At 30.7% G+C, this 18,466-nt stretch overlaps 4 protein-coding genes across 6 annotated transcripts; all 4 read left to right on the top strand.

The window, feature by feature from the left end:
• LOC108842017 (calmodulin-binding protein 60 D-like) lies at positions 1-1,304 on the top strand. Of its 3 annotated transcripts, XR_008944686.1 has the most exons (5): positions 1-147; positions 240-315; positions 462-636; positions 770-809; positions 901-1,304. XR_008944686.1 is itself a non-coding variant. In XM_057007589.1 (4 exons), the coding sequence occupies exons 1-3, from the start codon at positions 80-82 to the stop codon at positions 546-548; spliced, it is 231 nt and encodes a 76-aa protein (XP_056863569.1). In that variant the 5' UTR covers positions 6-79; the 3' UTR covers positions 549-809; positions 901-1,304. The 3 variants fall into 3 exon arrangements, 1 of the variants encoding a protein (XP_056863569.1); XR_008944687.1 differs by lacking the exon at positions 770-809 and having other exon boundaries at positions 2-147; XM_057007589.1 differs by having other exon boundaries at positions 6-147; positions 462-809.
• Positions 1,305-2,511: 1,207 nt separating this feature from the next.
• Positions 2,512-3,365, top strand: LOC108848478 (dirigent protein 21-like). Its single transcript, XM_018621858.2, has one exon. It carries the CDS (start codon positions 2,564-2,566, stop codon positions 3,314-3,316), a length of 753 nt encoding a protein of 250 aa, XP_018477360.2. The 5' UTR covers positions 2,512-2,563; the 3' UTR covers positions 3,317-3,365.
• Positions 3,366-5,983: 2,618 nt separating this feature from the next.
• On the top strand, positions 5,984-6,485 carry LOC108851236 (dirigent protein 17-like). The gene has a single exon (XM_018624640.2). It carries the CDS (start codon positions 5,992-5,994, stop codon positions 6,427-6,429), a length of 438 nt encoding a protein of 145 aa, XP_018480142.1. The 5' UTR covers positions 5,984-5,991; the 3' UTR covers positions 6,430-6,485.
• LOC108851237 (dirigent protein 21-like) lies at positions 6,458-7,445 on the top strand. The gene is made up of 2 exons (XM_018624641.2): positions 6,458-6,480; positions 6,633-7,445. The coding sequence occupies exons 1-2, from the start codon at positions 6,458-6,460 to the stop codon at positions 7,333-7,335; spliced, it is 726 nt and encodes a 241-aa protein (XP_018480143.1). The 3' UTR covers positions 7,336-7,445.
• Positions 7,446-18,466: the final 11,021 nt, after the last annotated feature.

Below are 18,466 nucleotides of genomic sequence, written 5' to 3'. Positions count from 1 at the left end.
GGATTTAGATTTTTATTTTTTTTTACAAATAAAAAAATTAAGGCTTTTTTTTGTTGTTCCTCTTAACAAATTTTGAAGAATGAAGAGTAACTTAGACGACAGCAACGATGAAAAGCAGCCTGAGCGAAAGCGCCCTGCTCTTGCTAGGTTTGTTAGTATTCATTCATTCATCTTCTTTGATTTTTTTTAGATAGAAAAAATTATGTTCTATCAGATTACCTCTTTTTCTGTTGGTGCAGTGTGATTGTTGAGGCGATGAAAGTTGACAGCTTGCAGAAGCTCTGCTCCTCTCTGGAACCTATCCTCCGCAGAGTTGTATGTTCTGTTTTTTTTTTTGCTTTTCTCTTAATTGCTTTGTTTTACCAAGTATTCTTGGTTTTCTTTGTTCTTTTAAGCTATTTTTAGGTATGAATCAGTTTTGTTTTGTTAAGGCCTTTGGTATGTCTATTTGTTTGGTGTAGGTGAGTGAGGAAGTGGAACGTGCTTTGGCTAAGTTCATCACGTCTAGGCTATGGTCAAAATATATAGTGCCTCTTCAGAGAAAATAATACGGAAGTCTGAAAAACTCTTAAGAGAGAAAAGAAGTGAAGGTACACATCCAATTTGGATCTTGAAGAAGAATTCTAGCTCTCTCCGGTAATGTTACCTCTTAAGTTAATCAAAGCTTTCGGATTAACTGCGTATGTGAAACGATTCTCTGTTTCCGTTTGATATGCTTCAAAAAGATTCAAGAGCATAACATTGATGCCTTATGTGTTTATATGATTAGGTGATATGTGTGGGGGTACAGGAAAATGTAAACTGTTACGGTTTGTCACTCCCTCTTTCCCAACATTTATTTGTAATGTAGTTTGGTTTTGGTAAACACTGTTTTATTTGGTGCCTCCTGTTTGCAAACAGGTGGAAGGTTTGCTTGGTCAGTTTAGGTACAGGTTTACCAAACAACAAAGGACTCATTAGAAGGCCTGGTGCAGTGAGCTACTCGACACAATGTACAATGGTCGTCTTCTTCCCAATTCTTGAGCCAGTATATAGTACATGTCCTCATTTCATCTCCACATAAGATAATTGGTCTGTTTTGACTGGGAAAATGAACTACTTATTCTCTCAGCACAGTGGCAATAGTTATGATTATAGAAGAGGAAGAAAAGTAATACGTCATCGATGCATGGGAAGCTATAGGATAATGAAATGCTAGAACATGTTTTTGTAATGGTTCTAGCTCTGTGTTGTTAATTCTTTATAAACCTAATAGCTTTCTTCTTCTTTAGAGTCTTGACAACGATACAAACATCAGGCGTATGTTGGTCTCTTGAACGTTCTCAATTCTATATTTTTCACTTTTGATATGGGTGACTGAAACTTTTCTTTCGATGTTTATACAATGAGAGATACTCAGACACACCAAGTATATGACAAACTACTAAGAGTAAAAGTATATTCATAATCATAAAAGTATATTCATAATCACAATAGATATTATAATATGTGAATATGTGAATGTGGGTTAACCCTTTTTACTGATGTTAACCTCATCAAAATAAGTTGTCTAAAAATTTGACACTATAATTTTAAAAAATTTATTAAATACTCTTATATTCCTTAACATCTTATTCTATTAACTAAAATTATTTATAAAATATTTAGTAACCCAAAAGTTCGTTTTAATCAATAGTTTAATTACAATCTACAAAAAAAAACCAACAATGTAAATTTATTTTAGCACACAATACATAATATCATTTAAAATACATATACTTCAGAAAATGATAAAAACGATTTTTAGTGATTTTGTGTCTACGCGGTTTATCAAATGCAAATAAAAGCGTAAAGCTTATGAAATAATTACAAAATTTTATCAGAAGCTCAAATTTAGAAAATTAAAATAATAAAGGAAAATATAATCAAATAGTAATACATAATAGATTATTTTTTTACGAAAATAATATTACAATAAAATTTAATAGATAATAAGAAATCAAAATAATTGTTACGAAAAATAGAATAAAATACAGAAAAGTACAAAAATAAAAATGTATTTTTTATATAAAAGAGATATGTTAAGTTATTGTAACTAAATAGATGTAGAATGTATTTTAAATATTTATGTCAAGAATTCTAAGAAACTATAAACATAGATCCACAACTGTGTAAAACATAAAAAATATAGTTATATAATCGAATACGAGACATACGGTATCAAATAATATAAGAGAATGAATAAAACTAGATAAATTTCAATTAAACAAACAAATCAAAAATTCTATACCATTAAAATAGAAACAGAATAAAACTTCAAATAAACAATCTTATTCATTGTAAGGAGAAATTTAGTTAATTGTAATGAGAATGAGATTGAATCAAGAATAAAAATCAATTTAAATAATAATTCATACTAATATAAAAAAACTTTTTAAAATAAAAAACCAATATTAAACAAAAATCAAAAATATTTATTCTAACTATTTAAATTATTATTCCGCCCGTAGGTCGGGCCGACCCTAGTATTTTTATATTCAATCAAACTGTGAATAATATTAGGCAATTAAAGAATCATTCCAAGATGTTGACTAACATCAATGGAGTTTTGCTTGTAAGCACGTCTCCTTGTTGGTTTCGCTGTAATTATCAGACATATGTTAGTTATTTAGGTGTCGCCTTCAAGTACTTATGTTTTGTGTATAAATTATGCAAAATCAATACTTGCACAAACACATCTCACACAAAGCCTTTAAAAATAAGAAACATCTTGGCCATGGCTAGACTCGTTCTTCTCCCCTTGTTCTCAGCTCTTCTTCTTGCAACCGCAATCACAACATCGGAAGCTTTCTCAAAAACAGTGAAGGCACCATATCAAGCACATGAGCCGAAGAAGCTAACCCACCTCCACTTCTACTTCCACGACATTGTCTCGGGAGCCAAACCAACCACTGCCATGGTCGCCTCGGGTCCAAATACAAACACATCTGCATCAGCTTTCGGTATGGTTGTAGTCATTGACGATCCATTGACCGTTGGACCCGAGATCACCTCAGAGGAAGTAGGCAGAGCCCAAGGGATGTACGCATCGGCTGACCAGAAGAGTTTTGGTTTGTTAATGGCTATTAACTTGGTCTTCACAAAGGGTGAGTTTGCCGGCAGCACGGCGTCGTTATACGGTCGAAACCCGATCATGTCTAAGGTGAGAGAGATGCCGATCATCGCAGGAACTGGTGCTTTCAGGTTCGGAAGAGGATATGCACAGGCCAGGACTTTTACGTTCAATACTACGAGTGGAGATGCTGTGGTTGAGTACAATGTCTATATTTGGCATTAACATGGAAAACGCGGTTAAATACAATAAGACTGGAATAAAATGTTTTCTCTAATTTATATTGTGATTTGATGTATTTTTTTTTGTAATAAGTTGTGGTTAACTTATGTATTTTATGTTGTCAATTTTGTTGTGAAGATAATCCATTTATTATAATATTTTTGCTTTGTTATTATTATTATTTTTTGCTTTGTTATAAAAAAAAAATTCTTTTTTTTCACCTTATCAAATTTACAACTAACAAGATAAATAAATATTTGAGAAAATATGAAACTGGTTGCTCAAAAAAGAAACATATGAAACTGACTACAGGTGGATAGCCATATATGACATGATCATGTATTCATGTGAAAGCTCCCACGCACATTTTTACCATGGAATGTTACTGTCCTACTGAGATCAATCTGTGCATGTGTTTATAATCAATTGACAAACACAGTCCCAGATTATGGACACACGCCTAAACGCGAGCCCAAGAAGTCTAACACGAAATAGTACTGCTAATCGCGAAACTGAACATGGTTAAGCAGGCAAAAAACTTGAAAACTAAAAAAAAAAAAAAAAAAAAAAAAAAAACTTGAAAACTATTTTGAAAACTCCTCACTTTAATATTTTAGAAGACTATTAGAACATTGTACAAGTTGAAGGAATGAAGTTTTGTTTATCGTTGAAGGTGCGCTTAAACATTTTTGATACATACTGACATACATGATACATGTCTCCAACTTTTTTTTTTTTTAATAAAACATATCGCTGCCTTCAATCTTTTCAACTCTTTTTATATATTTACAGGTTTTTTTTTTTTTTTGCTAAAAGCTTTTCTATTTAAGGCAAGAGAAATAAAAGAGTACAAACCAAAGCTTAGTAGGCTAAGAAGCCTTACAAATAAAGAGACCCAATTTAAACATAATACTGCCCAGAAAATAAGTAGGTGGTAGAGGAAGCCCAGCAAGGAGATTTTGCTTGTTAGCACGAACTGCTTGTTTTTGCTGGCAAACAGATAAAATTGTAACTACGTCTTGTGTATAAATTATGCAAGCACTTGTTGGCACACTATAGTAAGCTTCCCTCAGATACATCTAACAACGTTAATACAAATCTGAAAATATTTTCTCTCCATTTATAATTAAATAGATGGTAGTCCACACTTAGAAAACTTCACATAAATCAAACTCATTATCATTTTCTATAAGTATAGAACATTGTGATAAAGTATGTTTATGCATTATATTTAGGGCCTATATCTAATTTTTTCGAAAATGGTCTCTAACAAAACTAAGATTTTTGGATTTGACTTTGATTGTGTATGTCCTTTAGAGTTAAAATTTAGAGTGTCCAACTTTGAAAGTGACCTGTGGGCTCATGCTCTTTAACTTATCTTGGATATGTTGTACAAGAATTTTATTATCTGTTTCTAATCTATTAACAGAATTTTTTTCATTACCATAAAATAAGGTTGATCATATATAGCTTATGTGAATGATCCATACCCGATATATTAAAGGAGAAATATTTAAAAATTTATAATATGTAGTTTGTACAAACTAAAAAATACCCTGATGAGTTGTTACATAATTGGAATACTAATTTTGCTTAAGTGACGGTTTGAGAATTGTGTTGATCCAAAATTAAATTGCTAAAGAATGTTATATTATATAGTACGTCCATTATAGACCATTAATTTATCAGATTTAAATTTGTTATATATTCTTTTTTTAAATAAAACCTACGAAATTATCTAATGTGATTAATATATATATATATATATATACGGTAACTAATGATTTTAAATAATAAAGATTGCTAACAATCTGTATACTTTCTATCATTTTGTTTAATTATTTATTATTAAAATAAATTATACAATTACATTAATCATATAGTAAAAATTTAGATTTTTTGTATATGTTGTATTTTGAATTTTTCAAAACGAGTATAAATTACTAAAACTGTAAAAAATCTCACATAAACTTTTGTGATCAATGTTTAAATTTTTTGTGTAATAAAATATAATGATTATTAAACCATATGAATAAATAATTTTATTTAATAGGTGTTTATGTTAATATATATATATATTTCATATTGTTTAAATTAAACTATACATCATATGAAAATAGATACTTATATTTTGATATTTGCTTTTAACATATATCACAAAATTAATATTTTAATTTTGAAATATTTATTCTCGTATAAGTTCTAGGTTCCCAATCGCGTACCAATAGAAATCCTTCTTCTCCTATGTATAGCTATCATTGGTTGATGATTGATTATGAATGGACAATAGAAATCGTGAAAATCTATTGAATTTTGTTAGCTTGATGATCTTATAGTATTGTAAGTTATTGAAGTTAAGTTCAATGTGAATCTATTGAAGTTATATGAATCTACCGAATCAACATTCATCATGATCACTGCTTCTTGAATCTATGTTAACTATGAAAGATGCACAAGTTGGTGAATCTATTCAGTTCGTTACCTTTCTGAATCTTGACACTTGTGGCTGTTAACTCTGTGATTATGTTTTATTTAATCTTGCAGAAGATAACTCAGAAGCTTCACTTCTGCTGATAACTCTGTTAGTGTTTTCTAACATTCTTGTATAAGATAACTCAAGACTCTTCACTCCTGCTGTTAACTCTTTTGTATACGTTCTTGCAGAAGATAACTGATAAATGGACAACAACACTGTGAGCATTAAGCAAGAAGCACCACCGCCTCTTCCTCCACGGATCTACGAGATACCGGGAGAGCCTGCGGTTGTTATCAACGGTGTCCCTGATGAGCCTCAAACAGATTCCATGATTGCCAAAGACGAACCAAAACCATCTAGTGCCGCTGCTGTAGGATGCGGCGAATGGCTTGAAGGCAGAGAAGTTCGCAAGTTTTTCTTGGGTCAGTACTATTCAGGTACGGTGACAAAGTTCGACAAAGGTACTGGTTGGTACATGGTCGAGTATGAAGATGGGGATTCTGAAGAGCTTGGCTGGTCTGAGCTAGAAGAAGTGCTTCTACCTATGGATGTTACTGTACCACTGAGATCAATCTCCTTATGGGTCATCAAGAATCGTCAGACTCAGGCCCAAGCTTATGGATGCATGGTGAAACACTAATGGGTCTTGCTTACTGTGCAGAGTGAATATGGTGAAGCACGACGAGAAGAGGTTACAAACAAAACACCTTTATGCCTTTTGTAAACACTTTAACAGTCTTTTGAACATTTCCTCAATTTAATATTTTTATATTCAATCAAACTGTGAATAATATCAGGCAATTAAAGCATCAATTCAAGATGTAATTATCAGACATCTGTTAGTTATTTAGGTGTCGCTTTCAAACACTTATATTTTCTGTATAAATTATGCAAAACCAATACTTTGCACAAACACATTTCACACAAATGCTTTAAAATAAGAACCATCTTGGCCGTGGCTAGACTCGTTCTTCTTCCCTTGTTCTCAGCTCTTCTTCTTGCAACCGCAGTCACAACATCGGAAGCTTTCTCAAAAACAGTGAAGGCACCATATCACGCACATAAGCCAAAGAAGCTAACCCACCTCCACTTCTACTTCCACGATATTGTCCCGGGAGCCAAACCAACCGCCGCCATGGTCGCCGCGGGTCCAAATACAAAAACATCTGCATCAGGCCGTTTCGGTATGGTTGTAGTCATTGACGACCCATTGACCGTTGGACCCGAGATCACCTCAGAGGAAGTAGGGAGAGCCCAAGGGATGTACGCATCGGCGGACCAGAAGAGTTTGGGTTTGTTAATGGCTATTAACTTGGTGTTCACAAAGGATGAATTTGCCGGCAGCACGGCGTCGTTATACGGTCGAAACCCGATCATGTCGAAGGTGAGAGAGATGCCGATCATCGCAGGAACTGGTGCTTTCAGGTTCGGAAGAGGATATGCACAGTCTAGGACTTTTACGTTCAATAGTTCAATGTTTGAATTTGGCATTAACATGGAAAACGCGGTTAAATACAATAAGAGTGGAATAAAATGTTTTCTCTAATTTTTTTTTGTCAGATGTTTTCTCTAATTTATATTGTGATTTGATGTGTGTTTATTGTAATAAGTTGTGGTTAACTTATGTATTTTATGTTGTGAATTTTGTTGTGATGATAATCCATTTATTATAATATTTTTGCTTTGTTATTAAATTTTTTTTTTTGCTTTGTTATTAAAAAGAAATTCTTTTTTTTCACCTTATCAAATTTACAATTAACAAGATAAATAAATATTTGAAAAATATGAAACTGGTTGCTCAAAAATGAAACATATGAAACTGACTAGAGGTGGATAACCATATATGACATGATCATGTATTCATGTGAAAGCTCCCACGCAAATATGAAGAGGAACATTTTTACCATGGAATGTTACTGTCCTACTGAGATCAATCTGTGTGTTTATAATCAATGGACAAACACAGTCCCAAGATTATGGACACACGCCTAAACGCGAGCCCAAGAAGTCTAACACGAAATAGTACTGCTAATCGCCAAACTGAACATGGTTAAGCAGGCAAAAAACATGAAAACTACTTTGAAAACTCCTCACTTTAATATTTTAGACGACTATTAGAATATTGTACAAGTGGAAGGAATGAAGTTTTGTTTACCGTTCAAGGTGCGCTTAAACAGTTTTAGAACACTGTACAAGGTGCGCTTAAACAAGGTGCGCTTCAAAGTGTTTCAAGAAAAAAAAACGACTATTAGAACATTGTACAAGTGGAAGGAATAATGAAGTTTTGTTTATCGTTCGCTTAAACAGTTTTGATACATACATGACATGTCTCCAACTTTCCTTTTTTTAATAAAACATATCTCTGTCTTCAATCTTTTCAACTCCTTTTGAGTATGACTGAATGATACTTTTGGCTTTAATATTTTGGAGTAACTTTATTTTACTCCACATTCTGCTTAATTATTACCAATCAGGATAAACACAGCAGAAATATATTTCAGCCACTTTCAGCTTATTACCGCTGGAAAAACTACAATATTTCCCGCTTGTCTTAACAAGAGAAAAAGTTACGTCCTCTCTCCTGTTTTTCTCTGTTCATTTTCTTTATTTATTTATTTTTGTTTCACCATTTTACACCACAACTTTTCCTGTCATTTCATGCAATTTATTTACTTCAAGTTATTCTTAACCAATCACATTCTTAATGTTCATTACCAATTTACCACACACTTATATCACTCACTATTCAACACATTTCACAGTTTGAGTGTGACTGAATGTCACAGTTAGCGAGATAATACCGAGTGGAAAACTTTTTTACTCTTGTTTCAGCTTTTATTATGTCAATCAAGTGGAAAACTTTTTAAAATTTTTTCAGCTCGTTACTGTTCTAAGGCAAAGTCCAACGGGACTGCATAACACCATTATAGTGCAACATTTGGTGATTTCTCTCTTCAATTTTACGGCAAAAGCAACATCATTTTGGTGTGATTCTTTTCCTTACTACAATATCACACCATATTTGGTGTTACACTGTAGCACTACGGCAAAATCTTTTTTTTTTCAAAACTGTTTTACTTCAATATTGTTTGACCAAAAATATTGTATAATTATATTTGACTGTATTTCACTTATAGTATCATTTATAATTAGATCTAATATTCTAATAAAAATAAATTCATATTTCATTTGTTATTTTAACATTTATTTAATATAAAATATTAATTTATAATAGTTTAAAAATACATAACAAAGTTTAATTCGAACACATGAAAATTAAATTTAGTATAATGTAATTTAACATTTTTTAGATTTTTTAATTTTTTAATGTAAGAGTTTGTTTCCATAATATTATTTTAATATATTTTTCATATAATATATTTATATTTGAATCAGAAATATTTTTTAACAAACTGAATTAGAAATATTATTTTTAGTTACAATTTTAATATTAGTAATATCTTGTAGTTATAAAATAATAAATATTTTACTTAACTATTAAAAAGTAAGAAAATATTGTTTAATAATATAATAATAAAAAGTATTTTTTACTGTAATATTTGGTATTGTGGTTAGAGACAATAAAATATTTAGTGCTAAAATTACACTAGAATAATGTAATTTTGACACTAAAATAGTGTTATGGGTCGGAGATGCTTTATTAGTAAAATAACTCGTTCTTTTCCCTTATGGTTATGATGAAAGAAAAAGTTGCACTGGTTTACTTTTTGATTTGACATTTATTTTTCCTCTAATTTTCACCTTTTTTATTTTCTCCATTTTACTCTTATAAAAACCAGTCGCACCTTTTATATATTTACAGGTTACTTTAGTATTCCAAACATTTAAGGAGATTTTGCTTGTTAGCACGAACTGCTTGTTTTTGCTGGCAAACAGATAAAATTGTAATTACGTCTTGTGTATAAATTATGCAAGAACTTGTTCGCACACTATAGTAAGCTCATCTAACAACGCTAATACAAATCTGAAAAGATTTTCTCTCTATTTATAATTAAATAGATGGTAGCCCACACTTAAAAAACTTCACATAAATTCTCTGTTCGGAATTACGCTAGGCGCTAGTCGGGCGACAACACCGGACCTATCGAGTTACAAAAAAATCGGAGATTAATTGAGGTATACGCAGCTAATTATTATATTATCTATTATAATATTTAAATTAAATATAAAATATAAATATATTAGAATACAATAATTTTTTTATGTTGTCATTGAGATTTATAGTTATTGGTTTGACAAAATTAATTTTTAGCATATGTGAATACCATACAATTGAAAAACAAACTAATCTAGACAAGTTTTTGAACTTTTTATTATATGTGTACGTGGGTATATATTAACGTCTGCGTTCAACTTCGTTCGAATAGATATTGATTGTTAACGCCTTTTTATTATATGTTAAAGCCTTGCATAGAGCTGATCGCATCACGAGAGCCTCTGCAATCAGGAGAAGGTTGATGAAGACTTGAATTGCCAATCTCTGGGATGGTGCTGCCATCACCGTATCGGAGAAGACCCAGCCTAATCCCACCGTCTTCCTGTCTTTACTCCAAGCATTGTCTATTTTATAAATGATCGAACTGATGTCTTCTGTTTTTCTGGAAGCTTGACCGTAGAGATGTCGAGGCGTCTGTAGCCAACTACGGAATGTCAATATATGAAAAAGGGAGCAATTGTAGCCGGCTCTCGATAACCAGATTATGGACGGTGAGACACATATTGGTTGCATGCTGAGGTAGGGAGATGCTAGATACGGTATTCGACGAAGAAACAGAGGCTGTGTTTAGATTGATACTTCTTACCTGGATATTACTGTATCGGGTCCAGAAGCTCATGCTGAAACCAGAACTGATCCATTTTCATGGAACACGTCTTCGTAAGATTCAAAACAGAGATGGATACTGGGAGCTCAACAAGGCTCATCAAATCCATCAAAACAAATTGAAAACATATCTTACGATACCAAACAGCTCGAGTTGGCGAAGGGAGACATGAAGCTTGTCGTTCGGAGAGACAGAGCCCAGATCCATAACAGCTGTTTGAAATGAGTACCCTTGAAACGTCGACTCTCGATCTTATGACCTTACAATTCGTCGGAGTAACGCTCTGTACCGCCGGAGCTATTAACGGAGGAAATGACCAGTTTGTAAATAGAGCCTTGGAGAGGTGGTTGAGGAGGTGCTGCTGCAGAGGTTGAAGGCTTGTGGGATCTCCAGAATCGAACTCGAGATGAGTGGAATGCGGCTAAAAATCAGTGGAGACTTTCCACAAGATGATGGAGAAATCATGATTTGAAGGAAGCACTAGTGGCTCCAGCGGATCTGGTGGATCCGGAGGAGATTGTGCTGTCAGATCTGTAATAAGGAGAGGTCGACAAGGAGGAAGAGCAGGCTTGAGATGCACCTGTTGAGTCGGTGTTAGGAAAGGGAACGGAAGGACGGCTATCGGGTTAGGCAGCGTTGAAGAGGAGGAGATGGCCAACATCAGAGAACTAGACTGTCGCCGGGGAGTACGCCGGAAAGGATACTCATTCTGGAGATGACGGCTATCTCGAGCTTGGGAGAGAGTCTCCTAGGGCAAACTCTTACATAAAGAAAGATAGTAAAATCTTACTCTATATATAGAGTTTACATGCTTAAGAATGGGTAAGGTAGTTGGGCTTCGAGATTTCTGTAGAGCCCAATATATACTTCCATAGTTTATAATTTGAGCCTTTATAATTGGGCCGATTAATCGGTAAATGGACCGATTAATCGGTTTAATAGGCCGAGTAATCGAAGTCTGATTTTGTTAGCCGATTATAGCAAAATCGCTACGGTGCTAGGAGTCTGCGTTTTTGAACGGAGCATAAATCGAACTCATTTATCATTTTCTATAATAATAGAACATTGTGATAAAGTATGTTTATGCATTATATTTAGGGCCTATATCAAGTTATCAACATATGCATTATATTTAGGGCTTATATCTAATTTTTCGAAAATGGTCTCTAACAAAACTAAGATTTTTGGATTTGACTTTGATTGTGTGTGTCCTTTAGAGTTAAAATTTAGAGTTTCCAACTCTGAAAGTGACCTGTGGGCTCATGCTCTTTAACTTTGCTTGGATATGTTGTACAAGAATTTTATTGTCTGTTTCTAATCTACTAACAAAACTTTTTTTAGTACCATAAAATAAGGTAGATCATATATAGTTTATGTGAATGATACATCCTATATATATATTAAACTATCTATCTTATTAAAACAGAAACATTACAACTTCTTCTATGTAGATTTTAAAGTTGGACCTTATGTAATTAATGCTATATTAATCTACTTATTATTAAATATGTTTTTTATAAATAAATAATATCAACCATTATCATAGTTTTTTTACTTCTTACCTTATTATTATATTCACTACGCATGTCTCCTTTTTTTTTTGTCAACTACGCATGTTTCCTTACATTGCATATATTTTACTATAAGCTAAATACATCCACTAGCATATTATACTATAAGATAGATTATTAATAATACATCTACTAACATATAATACTATACAACAGATTACTAATAATAAAATATATTATTTGTATTCATTAACTTGCATCTATCAATATTAGCAATATTATGAAGACGACTAACTCTATACTTTGAACTTATAAACCATGATATACTAATTTATAACAAAAATGATATTACTGTTACAAATTAGTTTTTATAAAAATTATTTATAGCAGCAATTTGTTATATAAGATAAATTTAATCAAGATCCTAATCTTTTTTTTTTCCTGTTCGGAAAAAAAGAAACCTACGAATATATACCATTAAATTAGCCAAAAATCTTCCGAATAAATAGTAAATCTCACCAACCCAAAAAAATGAATTAAAAATATAACAAAAGATATTATGTTTGAAATTTAGCTCACTGGGTTGGGTATAAATCTGTTCATTTCAGGTATGAGTTCTTCGAGTTCTCAACATTTGGATCTAAGTAGGTATTTGATTTTTTTTTGTCCGGGTCGGTTTTTTTCGATTCCGGATCATTCTAACTTTTTTATATTATAAATCTTAAATAATATACAACATGTATATAAAATATGTGAATCAAAAGATAAACCCGACGCAGGCGCGCGGGTCATGATCTAGTATATATTAAAAGAGAAACATTTAAAAATTTATAATATGTAGTTTGTACTGATTAAAAAAGTACCCTAATGAGTTGTCACGTAATTGAAATGCTAATTTTGCTTACATGGTGGTTTGAGAATCATTCTAGAATTTATTGGTCCAAAATTAAATTGCTAGGAATGTTATATTATATAGTACGTCAACTATAGACCATTCATTTATCAAACTGATATTTGTTATCTATTCTTTCTTTAAATAAAACCTACGAAATTATCTAATATGATTAATATATATATGGAAATTAATGATTTTAAATAATAAAAATTTGCTAACAATATGTCTACAATCTATCATTTTGTTTAATTTTTATTATTAAAATAAATTATACAATTACGTTAGTCATATAATAAAAATAAAAAAGTTTGTATATGTTATATTTTAATTTTTCAAAACGAGTATAAATTACTAAAACTGTAAAAAGTCTCACATAAACTTTTTGATCAATATTGTTTAAACTTTTTTATGTAATAAAATATAATGATTATAAAACCATATGAATAAATAATTTTATTTAATAGGTGTTTATGTTAATATATATATATATATTCCATATCGTTTAAGTTAAACTATACATCATATAAAAATACATACTTATATTTTGGTATTTGCATTGAACATACATCGAAAAGTTAATGTTTTAATTTTGAAATCTTCATTGTTTTTCTAAAATGATTATAAATTATTGAAACAATTTTGTTAGCACAATAAGTATGCATATTAAATGAGTAGAAACCTCATTTAATAAATATCCATATTAAAAGTATATTATATATCTATGTTAATATCATTCAAAATTAATTATACATCATATAACATAGATAAGATTGATTACTTTGATATATTTACCCCAAAATGATTTTGGAGCAAACAAGAGTGATCGCTTAATTTATATGTGCACGCAATAGTAACTGGTTTTTAGTTATTTAATATATATATTATTTTATTATTTCATAATATACAAAAAATAAAATAAGTAATAAATATAAAATATTTATTATGCACAAGACGCATATCTTAACCTAAGTATGTATCTCTTTAATAATTTTAAATCTTAAATATTTATAAATCTCAGGCCATAACAAAAAAACAAAATGAGAATAAACTCCAAAATCAATATTTATATGAGCAATAACCGACATGAGAAAACGACATAAAAGAGAGAAAAATATTGAAGATAGATAGGACTGACACGTGAACATAAACTATAACCATAATTAACCTTTAAATTGCTAAATCATGATATAAAACTGAGCTGACATAGTTTTATTGTAACAAAATAGTAGGCCTGAAATTCTTCGGTCTAAATGTTAGGTTCTTATGCGATAAGTGATTATTTTACCTTAAATATTTTTAAAAATGAGATCAGCTCATCAGTAAACAAATTATGTAATTAACAAAAATAAATAAAAAATGTTTTTTTTGTCGACTACCCATCTAAACTAGATCAAGTGGGGAACAGACGAGCCGATTCTCCGAGGAGCCTCTCCATCTGTACGGGTCTGATCTATATGGGAGAATATATAGCCTCTAGTCCCGCCTCTTTTGTTAATGCATCTGCACAGCCATTCCGATTCCGAGGAATATGAGAAATACTCACATCCTCAAACTCTTCATGTAGCTTCTGAAGCTTCTCGATCTCTATCGTGAATGATGGCCAATCCATCGGATTTGTGGTCATGTCCACTAGGTCCGAGCAGTCTGTCTCGAAACGAACCGAGGTTATCCCTCTATCTCTCATACATGAGGTCGCCCAAAGTAAGCCATTCATTTCAGCATGCAGAGCTGAGAAGCTCCTATAGCACGTCCGTAGTCCAAAATATTCAATGCCCATTTGATCCTTGAGACTCCATCCTAGACCACTAACGTTGCCATTATTGATCCATGATGCATCAATTTGACAAGTAGGGATTCGAGGGATCAAAGGGGGTACTGTGTCAACCTCTGTAGTACGAAGATCGTCGGTTTCCTCGATTTCTTCCTTTTTTTCATTAGCTTTCCTCCAACATTCTGCCTCGAGGGACGCATGTTGGAGAGTATCCCTGGAAGATATGTCTTTCCCATTAAAGAGTGTCATTCCTCGTCTTCCAAATGAACAGATCCATGGGAAGATATCAAATTGTGGTCTCAAAGGAGCCACCTCTTTTAATAAAAAAAATTGTTTAAGGGCCAAAAAATATTAATTCAATCAAAGATATAAAATTTATTTTTTCATACAATATTTATTGAATAATTTTCATATATATTCACCCTACGCAAGACGCATGTCTTATCTTAGTGTTCATAATTTTATATATAATTCCCCTGTTACATTTTCAAAATGTAAACAAAATGAATATATTAAATTTCTATGACTATATAAAATTTTAAATATTTTAAATAATCTAAATACAAAATATATATTAAAATCATATAGTATATATTATTTATCATCTTAAAGTTAAAACGTAATAACGATATGCAAATATTCAATTCCTTATAAAATTTACAAATATATATACTTGAATGAAAACTATTCAACTTATGTTTTTGAATATGTTCATTTATTTGAATATTTCAAATAGTCAACGTGCAACAATATATATATATATATATATATATATATATACTACAATCATATAAAACATATATTAATGCATAGTCTTCTCCATTTCCTTATATATGGTAGATTTAATTATTTACAAATGAAACAAATTGTTACTCATATAAAAATAAGAAAACCTTATTTTAGATTTTTCTTTATTAGTATATACAAATATACTGAACGTCATGTTTATAATTAACAAGAAATACAAATGAAAAATTTGAATAAACAAATTATATTTACAAAATGCAAACTATATGATTGTTGTGTTTGTAAATGACTGAGTTTACATTTTTTTCATTTTTACTGTTAATATAATTTTATATATATCATTAAAAACATATGCGCGGATGCGCGGATCAAAATCTAAATGAAAAAATACTCTAAGTAATTAACTTAATCCGGTCTGCTTTTGATAGGTCTTGCATATTTGCAAGCAAGGCCTCATTGACTCTGATAATTTAGAATTCAGATCTTCAATCATAGATCGTGCGAACCATTAGACGTGTTAATCTAGTCAACACAATAATAGCACAAGCTTCTCTCTAAAACATGACACATAAGCATTTTAAATCATTGTGGAGTTGTCATGTCAATTAATGAAAAAACTTGAAAAACCAATTAAAATATTTTATTTATACATCTCAGCATTTTAGTTAACACATGACCACAGGCCTGCGGTTTTTGTCTGAACCAAATGGGCCGAACCGAACCAATTTGTTTTTTGATTTTTTGTTCGGTTACGTTTTCAATTTGATAGAATTTTGGAAAATAATTCGGTTTTTGGTTTGGTTCGGTTTGTTTTTTAATTTTCAAAAAAAAATTCAAAAACAGAAAATATTCAAAAATAAAAGAAAACCGAACCGAAATTAAACGAAAAACCAAAAATACGTGAATTCAACCGAAAACCCGAGTTTAACCAAAAATATCCGATTTTTTAAAGAAAATTATACCAAAAACCAAACAAATCGGTTATATTCGGAAATAAAATTGAAAATAAAAAATCACGGATAACCGAACCGAACCAAAATTTAATTTTGATTTTCAAAATTTCGGTTAATCGAAAACCGACGGTTCGGTTCGGTTTCGGGATATCGAAGTCGCATGACTTACATGACAATATCTATTACGACACTCAAAGCCCAAACCAATGATATTCCAACGCTCCAACTTCATAGATTTGTATCACTACGTTGTAAGCATCTTTGATTTTCTGGTGTTTATTATTGACTGATTGACTTTTGGTTATGTTTTTTTTTGTATCTTCGTATCTATTTAGGTTTTCATCAATCTGGTCGTTTACAATAATTCTTGCTGCTGGTATAGAACAACAACATTTTCATATTTATTGCTACTTCCTAAAATTTAATTTTACACGGTCCAAATATAAATGTTTTCTACCTATATGTTATTCCATTTACTTGCTACTTCCTAAAATTTAATTAAAATAGAATGGACTTAGAAATGTTTCAGGCATATTTTATAAAACACGGATCAAAGAAATTTTTTCCTAATCTTTAAGCCATGGTTGAATATCATAAAGATACATTCAAAAAGTTATTATGATAACGTTTTTCTTTTATTAACACAAAAAATTAAAAATATGAACCATCTATGATTAAAATCACAAATAAGCCAAAACATATAATTAATAAATTATTAAACGTTAGAAATTTGACGTTGATGATATTTATATAATGATCGTAAATTACTAATTTTATACCATTTATGTTGTAAAGTAAATTATAAAATCATATTTTATATTAATGAAATTTATAAACTGGAGTTTTTATTTAATGACATAAATTTATTATTTCATCCCGCAGCGTAGCGCGGGATTTTACCTAGTATATATATATATATATTTTTCTCTTTTTATGACATGTGGAATGAGACTTTGTTGACATGTCTCCTCATGTATTCATTTTTTAGATTTTAAGACTTTTTCTTTTAAATTTTACAATTTGGTCCAACACTTTATAATTGTCCACTTTTTTCATGGATTGATCCCAAAAATTTTAGTCGTGATTTTAATCCCTAATGCACACAAATGACTTCTATATACAACTCATTATATCTTATTTTTCTCACACTAATTATCACCATATGAAGTTTGATAGTCTATTTTACTGGTCGCTAAAATTCAAGATGAATAAAAAAATAAATTAAATAATATAAATATATTTAAATATTTAATTTATTCACAACTAAAAATAGCATAAAATTTTGGTATTTTATTATTTTTGCTATTTTATTATTTTACTATTTTTACTTTCTTATTTACAAATTACATATTTATTTTACTATTAAAAATTATAAAATAATCAAATTAAGAAGAAAAATTAAAACGCAACATAAATCTAAACTTAAAACCCCCACAATTATAGAGAAAAACAAAATATCATAGTAGCATTTATTCAATAAATGTCTGGAGTTGAAAGGTGATAAGGAACAAAGACTAATTTATCTCACCTTACCATATAGGTATTAGTAAGAATAAATATAGATCAGAAAAGAATAAAAAAGTAAAATGTGAGATTAATCAATCCTCCGAATACAAAAGAGCACGATCAAGAACTAAAGCAAAAAACTAAGAAAACGCGTCAAAGGAAGGATAATCACTGGAAGGTCAATGTCACCACGAAACATGAAAACATATGCCTAAAGCACCAGAAGCACAACCATTAGCTAAGAAATAAGAAACACCTTACAAATTAAACAAGCACAAAGCATCCATGCCAGCGAAGAACCACAAAGCTTTGGATAGAAGGGACCAAAATTCCAAGAGACTAATTCTGCACACTTATACTAAGGGAAGTAGGAAAAGAAGAAAAAAACAAGAGAGATATGGAATATTGAAGCCACAGAAAAACTGGAGTTCAAGCTTGAGACTAGAAATA

This window comes from Raphanus sativus, chromosome 4, assembly GCF_000801105.2.
Source record: "Raphanus sativus cultivar WK10039 chromosome 4, ASM80110v3, whole genome shotgun sequence".
Classification (NCBI taxonomy): Eukaryota; Viridiplantae; Streptophyta; class Magnoliopsida; order Brassicales; family Brassicaceae; genus Raphanus; species Raphanus sativus.
The sequence above is the reverse complement of the archived record's forward strand: the minus strand, read 5'-3'. Positions and strand labels throughout refer to the sequence as shown.